Raw genomic sequence first — 12,284 nt, forward strand, 5'->3', positions numbered from 1 at the left:
ATGCGCTGATTACACTGGTCAAAAAAAAAAATTCTGGCCTGGACTTTTGCAGCTGTTTTAGACTAATTTCAGGGTGCTGATTCCAAATCTGATCTTAGATTTGCTCTATCACATCATTTTTATGCTATCGGCATACCCCATTTTCATTGACTTTACCCGAAATTAACTCTGTCACTTATGATTGCAAGTTGTTGCGAGTCAGTGACTGCTTTAGTGTTAAAACATCGTGCTGTATTTTTAGAATAGTGTGTTTATAATATCAATTTATGTAGATATCCACATTCATTTAATATTTTTCTTCTGCAGTTTTTCTTGAAAATGCAATATTTGATATCTCAAAAACCTGATGTGATAGACAAAAACTGATGCCAGATTTGGAATCAGCACCCCAAAATTACATTCAAAACGTTGGAATACCTTATGCCAGAAAAAGTGTGTTGACCAGTGTTATATATAGATTGATATTCATCGCGTGGGCCATATGAAATGATGCAGTGGATCGTGTCTGGCTCACGGGCTAAAGGTTCCCTTATAGGTTTCACCACGCCTGTCGTCATGGTAAAACCCAGTGAGTGACACGTGACGGGTACCCCTTGCCACTCGCTCCCACACCCCACGTGCAGGGATGAGAAGAAAGAGGAGCTCACGGACGTGAAGCAAGATGTGCAGCGGCTGCACTCCGAGGTTCAGCGACTCCGCCACGAGGTTAGAGAGTCCATGGGATAACGCTGGGTACTTGCGGTCCCTCCCTCCCTCCCCGAGATTGATTGTGAGCGCACACGGTATAATTAGCCACCCAGCTCGAGGCCAAAGCTCCCTTTTGTGCTGCACAAAGCCGACCCAGTTTTGTGACGGCCAAGCTCGGGATCGTTTGTAACAACGTCAAGGTCACCCGTGGCGTGGCCATGGCCTCGATGCCGTGCTCGATGATATAATGCAACGCATCTTAAAATAGTAACGTCAAGTTTCGTGTAAAGTTTTATGCCTCGTGTAAAAGGTTGATAAAGGTGCAGCCCTGTAATTGCTTGCTCACCTTGCCGCTGGCGGAAGGGACCTCCGCTAGAGGATGCACTACATAGCCCTCCTCCAGAAGATGAACTTGGCCTACTCTTCCACACCGGCCAGACAACTTGGAAGAGGTGGAAGTGCCCAAGTTTTGCCCCACTGTACGCTGATGGACTAACTGCGGTGTTCCGGTTTATACTTCTGGTTGGACAAACGAGGGGTGGATTTCATAAACTTGTCTCCGTTTGTTTTCAACGACCGCTCCCAGGCGTTCGAATCGAACCGGCAGCCTCTGAATGTCGTCGTGATGAATTAAATCATCGTTGTTGCCACACCGCTTGAAACGCAATACTAAGAAGAAGCACAAAGGATGAGAAATGTGACATAATCGGCAAAAGCGTTCCCTCTTCCCTAAGTCCAGTGTGTGCTCGCTGTTACTCCGCGGAAGCGTCTCGCGGAACATAAACTCTAGGATTTACAAGACGTGACCCCCTGACCTCTCGTAAACTCGGCGACGGCTGCCGATGGTCAAGCGTGTGAGTGCGTGCGCGCGTGTGTTTGCGTGTGTTTGTGTGTGTGTGGGCCAACTGAAGGAGCCAGTGGTGTCGCGGTTAGCGCTACGCTGCACGACAAACCCGGCGACCTGAGTTGGATTCCCGCTCACGGCCAACAACAGTGACGATTATCTGAACCGGTCCTGGGCCTCCCCTAGGTCGATTCACACTCAAATGATTACCTGGCGCGATGTGTAAACATCGCCACTGGGGAGACAAAGGTGGCTGGGCGTGGTGCTGGCCACCCACCCCCTCGTGTGCCGTGCCGGCCTTCATAGGTGCTCGCTAACAGCACTTGCCCCAATAGTCCGTTCAGGCTACATGGGGGATCTTTGACTTTGGGCCAACTGCCAGTCATCTGAGTCAGTCAACCCATGGCACCTGCGCCTGTTTTGGTGATGTCCAATCAGCGACGAGATCCTTTGACACGTGGCCTCAAAGTGTTCTTAGACTGGCGCGGCAAGGCGCTGTAGTGATGTCACTGCAACATAGTGGCAAGCGGTGGCTGTGGCTGTCGTCGTTGTTGTTGTGCGTGGGCGCTCCACAGAACTCTCAACTTGTGTCGGAGGCGTGCTCGGCGCGTGCGTACCGCGATGAGTTGGATGCGGCGCACGAGCGAGCCGAGCGAGCGGAGCGGCTCTACGGGGAGGTGGGGCGACTCCGGGAACGGCTACGTGACGCCGACTTTTACAAGAGCCGGGTCGAGGTTAGCTCTCGTTCATTCGCTCGCTCGCTCGCTCATCCAGGCATTCGTTCGTCGGCTCGGTCGTTGTGAATGATGACTGCTTTGGTAGCCTACGAGCCAATCCAGGTGTGATCTTCTGGGTTGGGCCGCGTGTCGAGCAATTCCATTCTCGAGCTTTCATTGCCGCGCTCTACTGCAGGCGCGCAACGACAGAAGCTTGAAGCAATTTATTTTCTTTCTTTGTTTCTCAAAACGTGGCCCAACGTGGAAAATCGCACTTGGATCACGAGTGGCGGCGAAAACTTGCGTGCTCTGCCTACGACCAAGTCGTAGGCAGAGCACGCAGATCATCGGATCTTAGAAGCCAGGCAGCCTGGCTATCGAGTGCGTGCAGGCACGATGCAACTGCATCGGGATCCACGGGGCCAGAGACTCGGGAAAAATGTTCATCATCGCTTGGAAATGAAACTGCATTTTTTTTATTCTCACAGCTGACAAATTAAGGTTAACCCAAAAGTTAATGCGATGATTCTAGATTTGAAGCTTTCGTGACTGCAAGGATCCATATTTTTAGGTTTTTTCGGTAAAGTCACGTAGGTAAAAAAAAATTAAAATTAAAATTAATAAAAGTAAAATAAAAATAAAATAAAAATCACGACGTTTCGGAGGCAGCACAAGCTTCCGTCTTCAGGTGGAATAGTCACAGCACGATAGCTGTATCAAGTGTTTTTATTTTACTTTTATTAATTTAAATTTTTTTACCTACATGACTTTACTGAAAAAACTTAAGAATTTTAATGCAATGAGTTTTCTTTTTTTCTGTGTGGCGAACAGGCTGAGGCCATCACCTCCGCTACACTTCGGAACCAATTTTATTCGAATGCGGCGACCTCAGCCGTGCCAGCTCAGTGCTCTGACCTCCTTAGCCACCGACCCCCCACCCCAAATTCACTTGGTGATGCTTCCGCCTTTCACTTGGGTGCTCGTCGCAGGAACTGCGGGAGGACAACGCTCTTCTGCTGGAGGCCAAGGCGCTCCTGGAGGAGAAGGTGGAGGCGGGGAAGGCGCTTGCAGTTCGCCAGCACGAGCTGGAGCGCGACAACGCAGCTCTGAGCGCGCGTCTGCTCCACATGGAGACGGTACGCGTGCGTGCGTGCGTGCGTGTGCTGTATTGATACATCGACTCGAATGAGCAGCTGGTGTGGCGTGTAAAAACCATCGCCACTGGGGAGACAAAGGCGGCCGTGCGGGGTGCTGGCCACCCACCCACCCCCTTCGTGTGCCGTGCCGGCCTTCATAGGTGCTCGCTGACAGAAATTGCCCCAACAGTCTGTTCAGGATACAATGGGGGGTCTTTGTCTTTGCTGTATTGATATCCGTGTAATACATGTGATTATCGTACATATGATCATATCAGCCTATGAGGATGGAATTTATCTCTTCAAGGGAGACGTTTTTTTGGCTGTCGAGGTGTGTGCGAGGGTAATTCAAGTCATTCCCAGACTCGTTCACACGAGAAGAGAGTTTTAATTCCAGGATCGTGACAGCTCTCACAAAGTCTTCAGCATGTCTTTCTACAGTACCGCACTTGTGTACTATTCCGGTCCTGGGCCTCCGCTACGCTGCGGTGTGTAAACACATCAGCACTGGGGGGAGACAAAGACAGACAGGCGGGCGTGCTGCTGGCCACCCGACCCGGCCTTCACAGGCGCTCACTAAACACCACTTGCCCCAACACTCTCATGAAGGCCACGTGGGGCATCTTTGCCTCTGTCCTACAGGAGCGCGAGGAGGAGCGACACCGGCTGGAGGAGCTGACGCAGGACCACCTGGCGCTCGAGTCTGCCCAGCGCCGGAGTCTCAACGAGACTGCGCACCTCGGGGCCGAGCTGGAACGGCTGACTCACGCCAGCGGTCTCACTTGTACGCCCCCCCCCCCCCTCCCACTGACCGTTTGTAGCAGAGGGGTGCGGGAACGTTTTTTTGTTGTGGCAAGTGGGCGAGCGACAGCGCGTTCGTAAAACAGTTGTACCGTGTGGCTCGGCGGGAGAGCGAGTGGCTCGCAGGGGGAAGTTTTGCAAGTTGAAATTTCTGGGTGGGATAATTGACTCGACCCATCATCTCTCCAGGGTCGATAAAGTCGAGTACCGTATTGCGGGGAAGTCGACAGTGTTTTTGTCTATGGATGGACGCACCCCTACCATGACTCGGGGCTGTTAACAGGAGATGACTGCCGACTCAATGCTCACTTGAACAGGAAATCACTTGGACTTTGTATTGTATCATTCAGCCAGTGTTACGGATAGAGGTGAATGAATCATGGACAAACCTAAACGGGGAATGACAAACCTTTATTTGGCAGCTGGCAAGCGTACCGCAGCACAGTTGAAGTATTTGCTGGAGTTGGTTCAAGGCCCACGCGCAAAAGCAATGGTAAATGGCTCTGAAAATGACTGATTACAAATGCCAGTGGTAATGAATTTACAATCATTTACCGTGCGCCGTGCAGAGCTGTAGATTAAGGTTCGTGAGCCGCATTTTAATGCCTCATTATTTGTGTGGGGGCGTTGTGGTGGTGAGATGTTAGCTACCTTGCCTGGTATACAGGAGGTCGTGGGTTCGATCCCAACCCTAACGCCGGTATATTTGGAGTTTGCGTGTCTCTCTCCCCATTGTTGCGTGGATTTTTCTCCGGGTCCGCCGGTTTTTCCCTTCACCATTAGAATCAACGTGCGTTTAGAGTATTTGGCTGCCATAAATTTCCACGCGATAAGCCACTTCGTTGAGCTATCATTTGTGATAGCCAGGTCGCTTCTAAAAAGATCTACGTAGCTCAGTGGGCCTTACCTGGTAAAATAAAAAGTATCTATAGTTTTTAAATAGATACGGGCGGGCGCAGCGATGGCACGGCGCTTAGCGCACCTCGCTTTGAACCCGGTGCCCGGAGTTTCGACGCTACTTGACCGCTTGTGCGGTACAAAGCCAGCCCAGTTTACCACGGCCGAGCCAGGAATCGTTTTGTTCGTGTCAAAGGTCACTGTGGTGTGGCTGCGGCATCAATGCCGTGCTCGGTGACGCGATGCCGGGCCAAATAGTAGCACGGCTTGTGTCTGATATAAAGTCGGCTATACATCAGAATTAGAATATTTATTTAGACTGGAGGAATCCGATGAGCTATTAAGCTCTTTTTCTCATCTGGATTAGAACCCAGGATGTCAGCAGTGTTACTGCCAATAACATACCTATATACAGTGAAACCTTGGATTGCGAGTAACTTGGCCTACGAGTGTTTTGCAAGACGAGCAATTTTTTAAAATAAATATTAATTTGATAAACGAGCGATGTCTTGCAATACGAGTACTGTAGTACTTACAGTATACGCTTTGTCTGCCGAGCATCACGTGATCACAACTGAGCCGATGGTTCTTCTCTCGCTCTCGCTGCGGGATTGTGGGTAATCGTCTCCCATGCTCGGTCTCTGTCGGCGTGCCTCACTCGTATAGTCAACATCCGTGCGAGCGTAGACTGTTTACTATAGTGTTGTGACCACGTGTGTGTGCGTAAAGCATTTTTTTATTTTGTGTCCAAGTGTAGTGACTGTTATAGTAATAGGTTTTTACCCTTTCAACTGGTACAAAAACGGAAACCTTTATACAAGGCATCATGTTTGCAATAACCACAACACAAGCAGTCAAAATGCAAGTTGAAAGGGTAAAAACCTATTACTATATTTTGCCACCGGTAAAGGAGGTCTCATAGTGTAGTGGCTGTTCTTTAGTAACTGTACGGCAAGTGAAAGTCGTCATACACAATAACCCTCCTCTCCTCTCTTTCGTCTCCCTCACACCAGCCACGATTGAATGTAATTAATAAATTTGATGACTTTATATTAAATTTAAATAAGAAAAATATAAAAAAGGTTTTTTGTATTAATCATTTTTATAAGAATACAGTATTTTTGGGTTGTGGAACGAATCATCCGAGTTTCCACGATTTCTTATGGGGAAATTCGCTTTGATATACGAGTGCTTTGGATTACAAACACGTTTCCGGAACGAATTATGCTCGCAATCCAAGGTTTTACTGTATACGTGTGGATGTGCTTTGGATATTCTACACGTGAGCACGTCTGTCTCTGGGTGCGCGTGCACGCACAGCCACGCCGAACTCGCTGAGCGTGGAGGTGAACGAGTCGGCCTCGCGGCAGCTGCTGCGCATGGAGCGGGAGAACCTGGCCCTGCACCGCTCCGTGCAGGAGCTGAGCGCGCAAGTGAGTGGGGGGAGCCCATCTTTTTTTTACCTTCCCCTCTCTATCGTCCCGTCTTTTCCGCGGCGTGACGGTGAGCGCTGGGCAGAGGTCGCAAACGGGTTTTGATTCCTTGCCCGTACCTGGCCGCACCAGGGTCGCAAACGGGTACCCGTACCCGGCCGGGTACGGGTAGCCGGGTATCGGGTAGGGTACGGGTATCTGGTACCCGGTTGCGACCTCTGGCGCTGGGTGCATCGCCCCCGCGATCCAAGAGGGTCGTGTTCCTGGCAAGGCCGTTGGTCGGTTGCAGTGGGGGGCGGTGACGTTTTTCCTCTTGGCAGCAGCTCTGTTCGCGAGTGAGGGTGACAACCTGAAGAGGACAACCCCCCCCCCCCCCCTCCACATTCGCTTTGACTTACGATCACGTTCTCACTTACGACATTTGTGGCCATGACTCGAATCGTAGCCTGCCGCATTTAAGATAAATTTTCTCAGTATTTTTGGCAGAACAAAAACGCGTGCCCAAGTCTCCTTTGCCCAACATATTGATTGCCCATTATTGACGTCATCATCGCCTCCGATGAGCACGGTTGGCTACGTACGGCGTGAAAGAAACTCGACGTGCGTACACAATTGCCAAAAACAACGCGTTTCAAGCGTCTCTTCGAGATGGGAACTCTGACCCCTAACCTCGACCCTGGCTTCGTTGAACAACCGCAGCTGCAGAGCGCTCAGGAAGAAGCGCAGAGGCAGCGGTCGGTGGCGACGCTTCACGGCGGTGGAGAGGAGGTGGCCGGCGTGGCGGGGCGGCACAACGGCTACGACGACGGTGGTGGCGGTGGCGGTGACGTCACGGCCGCCCGCAGAGCTGCCCCCTCCTTCTCCATCCTGGACGAGAAGTTGGAGGAGCTGGAGCGCGAGAACGAGCGGCTCGCCGCCGAGAACGCACGGCTGAGCCGCGGGCAGGGCTGCGCGCAGGTGGGCACGTTGGCACCTCGCGATCGCCGTCGTCGTTGTCCTTGTCAACGTCATCATCGTTGACGTCATCGGCATCATTGTCTTCGTCATTGTAGTCATCTTGTTTTTGTCGTCATCGTCATCATCATTGAAGTCACTGGCGTCATTGTCGTCATCTTAGTCCTCTTTTATTTGTCATCGTCATCAACGTCATCATCATTGACGTCATCGGCATCATTGTTATTGTCATCATCGTAGTCATCTCGTCTTTGCCATTGTCGTCATGGTCGTCATCGTCGTCATCGTCGTCGTAGCGTTCATGGAAATGTGAATAATATTCATGAAATTACTTCATAATGTGTCGCGTCAGGGTTTTTTCTGTTCGTCATCCAGTTTCAATAATAAATTAGTCATTTTTAACTATTGTCCACACTTGCTTACAACCTTTTTTTTAATATGAGTTCATGAGTGTTGCTGCGTCAATTGTATACGATGCAGGAGTAGAATATGCTTGCTCGCCCAGTTGAAAGGATAAACAATCTTTATGCAAAATATTGTGAGTTCATGAATAATTTTTTATACAACATTATTTTACGTACTGCCATGGGCCCGTTGTATACAGCAAATGCACTGCCACTCTGCAGCCCAATGTAATTTCACAACAAAATGTCACCCCCTCCGCAGAAGCTGGAGTTTACGACAGAGATCCGCAGAGCGCAGCAGCAGCAGCAGGAGGCTACACAGCTGGTGAGGAGCCAGCATGAGCAGCAGCAGCAGCAGCAGCTGAAGCTGAGGCTGCAGGAGGTGGAGACGCTGAGCGAGCGCTTGCGGCAAGAGAACGAGAAGCTGCAGCGCAGCTTCGGCCTCCTTCAGGTGAGCTCCTTCGCCGTTCTCTCTCCGTCTTGGCCCTCGGCCGCGTGAGTTCACGGCGGGCAAAGAGAGGTTTGTTTTCAAGTCCCCATCGCCATCGTTCGCAAGAGGCTGCCATTGTGTGCCGGCGTCGGGGGTCCATGGTCACTGGGTGGAATTTCTCAACTCCCACCGCCCTCCCAGTGTGAAAAATTGTCGCGCTTCACTTTGGGCGAAGAAGTTTTTTGTGATCTTTATCGGGTATTTAATGCCTGAAATTAAGCGGAGAGTTTTTATCGTCATCACCACCAGCTGTGGTCATTCTACTGTTGGATGAAGACATCGCCACCATAGCTGCTACCACGTGAACAAAACAAAAAACTTGAGATTTAGGATCTCAACTTTTTGGAAACTGTGTGGAAAGTTCGTACCGTACCTGCTACCTGTGATCGTAACGGAAGGCGTTACAGCAACTCTGGTGCGAGTGGGTCAACGTTTTTCCCTTTTGATTGAAACCCTAAACACCCATCTGCTGCTCGGGTTGATGGGATTGGCTAACAAGCAACAATTTGAACGATACTCAACGAACTAGACACCAAAACATGTTTTTGTTGAATTGCAATCCTAAATTGCAACATGTATAATTGATTTGAAGCTTTCATGACTGCAGGAATCCATACTCTTTGGTTCTTTCGGTAAAGTCACGTAGGTAGAAAATCAAATCAAATAAATCACGACGTTTCGGGCACTTGTGTTGCACCTGAAACGTTGTGATTTCTTTTATTTTAAACCTTTGTGACTTTACCGAAAGACCCAAAGAGTATGGATAACTGGGTGGAATTATTATTGTTATCACAATGACACTGCATGCTTACCTCCACCCCTGCGGACGCATCCGACGCATCTCCTTAATTTTGCCGAGGAGGCGAGGGAAGACCGAGCGAAGGTGGACCTGCGGCGGCTCGACGAAGTGGAGAGCGAGAATGCGAGGCTCCTGCAGCGAGCGCTGTCCGACAAGCTGTCCCTGGCCATGCTGCAGGAGGTGAGAGGGGGGTGGTGGCACCCACACGGCCGTCACGTGGGATCCAATCACGCCGCACCCTACACCGCTGTCCAGTTCACCTTCACGGCGCACGGCCCTTTGTTGATCGATCCACTCGCCAGTTAAACTAAAACCAAACTTTAAAGTAACTTTTTTTTACTACCAGGTAAGGCCCACGGAGCTATGGACAGCTCCTTTTTGCTCAGGAGCGACCTGGCCACGAATTATAGCTCGGCGAAAGTGGATTATCACGCGGACGCTTACGGCAGCCAAATAATCTTAAACGCGTGTTGCTAAATGTGGAGGGGGAAAAAAAGCGGAGGATCCGGAGAAAAATCCACGTGACCACGTGGAGAACGTGCAAACTCCAAATATACGGGCGTTAGGGTCAGAATTGAACCCACGACCTTCTGCATACCGGGAAAAGGAGATAACATCTCGCCACCACGGCGCCCTGAATTGCAACAAAACCAGAAATACCTGGAGAAAACCCACGTCTAACCGTGGGCCATAGATATAAAGATCATCATTAGAGCACAATAGCAGGAATTTGGCCTTAGTCTTCCACGCTGGCCAGTGGAATAGGTGGAGGGCCCACACTTTGCCTCACCACACGGGACCTGACGATCAAATAACTGCGGTGTACAATTTATACTGCTGGGTGGATGGCGGCGTCGGGATTTAAGAAACCTGCACCATTTTTAAATCCTTTATATTAAGTTCGCTTGCTTGCTTGCTTGCGTGCTTGCTTACGACCGTGCAAATCTTTCGGTCGTTTTTTAACACACTTCCCGTGATCCAATCGAGCTGAAATTTGGCACACAGACTCGTTGTGCGTGACAATTAATTTTCGTGATATTTTTTTCTCCAAAATTTTACACTGTTTAGGGAATTTTTAAAAAATATTTAATTACCAATTGCTTAATGCTGGCAGACAATCATCTGACCCATTGGTGGCAGCCATCTCAAGCCAGAGGACGAGAGGACTCTAGCCGCCACGCATATAAAGGATTTATAGTGAAAAACTTTGTTTTTACGGGTTATACTTGTTACAACTGCTGCACCGGGACATAGACTCAAAGCGAGGACCTCTGGATTGCAAGAGTCCAATGCATTCGTGATTCACCACAGCAGCGTCCCACGATTCGGATGGCGAAACTAAATTTAGGTTTGATGGTGTTGCTCACCAATTTTCTAAGGACTGTGTGCGAGCTGTGAAAATGCGTTTGGCATCCGAGTCGTCGCACTGCGATTCAGACTTCACCTTGCTTTGCGCTTCGTAACCACCACCACCGCCGCCGCCGTCTCCGCTCCGCAGGAGCTGTCGCAGGAGCGGACGAGGGCCGGCCGCGTGAGAGAGGAGCTGGGCGAGCTGCGGGAGGAGATGGAGAACTCGACGACGATGGTCGGCTCCCTGGAGCCCGGTCGCGTCGACGGCCGCCTGGGCAACTCTCTCCACCACTCGCCCTCGCCAGGCAGCGGCGGCGGCCACCCCACGTGAGTGTCTAGGGCGGTGGCAGCGGTGGTCGCGGTGTGGTTGGCACGGCCCCTTTTACGACGGATTAAATACTATCCCCCATTACGCATCGTGTAGTATTCCCCCTACTGCCTTTTGTAGCCTGGTGCCTGCACCCCCTCCAGGCTGTGATTTCCCCGGTGCACCGGCTGCCCACTGGATACCTACGCAAGCTGTCCAAAGTGGCAAGCTCACCGCAGTGTCCTGGCACAAGCAGCAGCAGCAGAATGATAATGAGTTATGAACGCTTTCCAAGTAAAGTTGGAAAGCGATAACGCATGATCCCTGTCCGTCTATTACAAATGCAGGGGCACGTTAGAGCACTCGTAAAGATGATCCAATATGAGCTTATCGTTCATATAAAGTTGGGTTGCTGTTTATTGAATTTACCCTTTATAGAATACTGGCCAATTTGAACAAAGGGTTTGCCCAAAATTTCGAGAAAAAAGGATTTGACTTGGCATTTCCACTTTACCAGCGAGGCGCACACACCTCTGCCCCTCTCCTCACCTCCCGCGTCATCTCCAACACCGTGTCACATCCTCTGTTGGTGTGGCTTGAAACGTATCAATATTATCGCAGCGGATAACCCTTGCGAACGGTGTTGCCCTCGGGTCCTAACGTTCTCTTTGCTGCGAACAAAATTGTCGAGCGAGCGAAGCGACCTTACTCAAACTAGACCGGCGGCAAATCACGTCCGCAAGATGCCGATTGCGTATGGATGACGACGATTTACCCCGCGCTTGCAGCTCGCACGAAACCTGCAGGAAGGCTCTGGAAGGCAAGGCGGAGCAGATTTCCATCCTAGAGACTCAGCTCGAGGAGTCGATGGTTCTCAACACCCTCCTGCAGGAGGAGCTGCAGAACGTGAGTCCAGCGGCTCAGGCTCGTGGCGAGACGCAGATGCATTCTTCCGCGATTGTGCTATCGGTGCCGTTACCCTAGATCGGTGCTCGTCACTAATTTTCAGAGGGGGGGCCACTTTTGCCGAGAAGACATCAGCGATGTGAGGGCTGCCAGAAATTCCACGCAGTGACCTTGGACCCCCGACGCCGGCACACAATGCGAACGATGGCGAGGGGGACTTGACACATTTGTCTATTGTCGGGGGCCGCACGTCAGGGGCCGCACTAAAGGCCACCAGGGACCGCCAGTGGCCCGCGGGCCTTGCAATGATGAACGCTGCCCTGGCCAACGGGATCCATTCCAGAATTGAACAGCGAGCCTGAATTTTGACGATCGCTCGAATTGCTTAAGAGTCGAATCATTACAGGCCCGAGGCACGTGAGCGGTCGCGTTATTTTATGTTCCTTCTTTAAATCACTGCTCGATTGTTCTTTTGTCAAAAGAAAATCTCCACAATTGTATAACGATTTGTACCATCCGATCGAATAGAAACGGCTCATGGGGAAGCAGATACCACAGAG

The 12,284-nt window shown here is 50.7% G+C and overlaps 1 protein-coding gene across 1 annotated transcript in view; it reads left to right on the plus strand.

Annotated features, from left to right (window-relative positions):
* The window catches only part of LOC133356221 (protein Daple-like), a 54,843-nt gene that overhangs the window by 37,113 nt on the left and 5,446 nt on the right, over nt 1–12,284 (plus strand). The window contains exons 9-18 of the mRNA XM_061573597.1: nt 624–705; nt 2,107–2,265; nt 3,237–3,383; nt 4,026–4,167; nt 6,402–6,514; nt 7,214–7,471; nt 8,135–8,323; nt 9,225–9,341; nt 10,660–10,838; nt 11,607–11,724. Of these exons, the coding sequence (XP_061429581.1) occupies nt 624–705; nt 2,107–2,265; nt 3,237–3,383; nt 4,026–4,167; nt 6,402–6,514; nt 7,214–7,471; nt 8,135–8,323; nt 9,225–9,341; nt 10,660–10,838; nt 11,607–11,724 (1,504 nt within the window). The remainder of the gene's footprint in view (nt 1–623; nt 706–2,106; nt 2,266–3,236; nt 3,384–4,025; nt 4,168–6,401; nt 6,515–7,213; nt 7,472–8,134; nt 8,324–9,224; nt 9,342–10,659; nt 10,839–11,606; nt 11,725–12,284) is intronic.

Source organism: Lethenteron reissneri, chromosome 53 (genome assembly GCF_015708825.2).
Source record: "Lethenteron reissneri isolate LAM-NWPU_2019-01 chromosome 53, ASM1570882v1, whole genome shotgun sequence".
Classification (NCBI taxonomy): Eukaryota; Metazoa; Chordata; class Hyperoartia; order Petromyzontiformes; family Petromyzontidae; genus Lethenteron; species Lethenteron reissneri.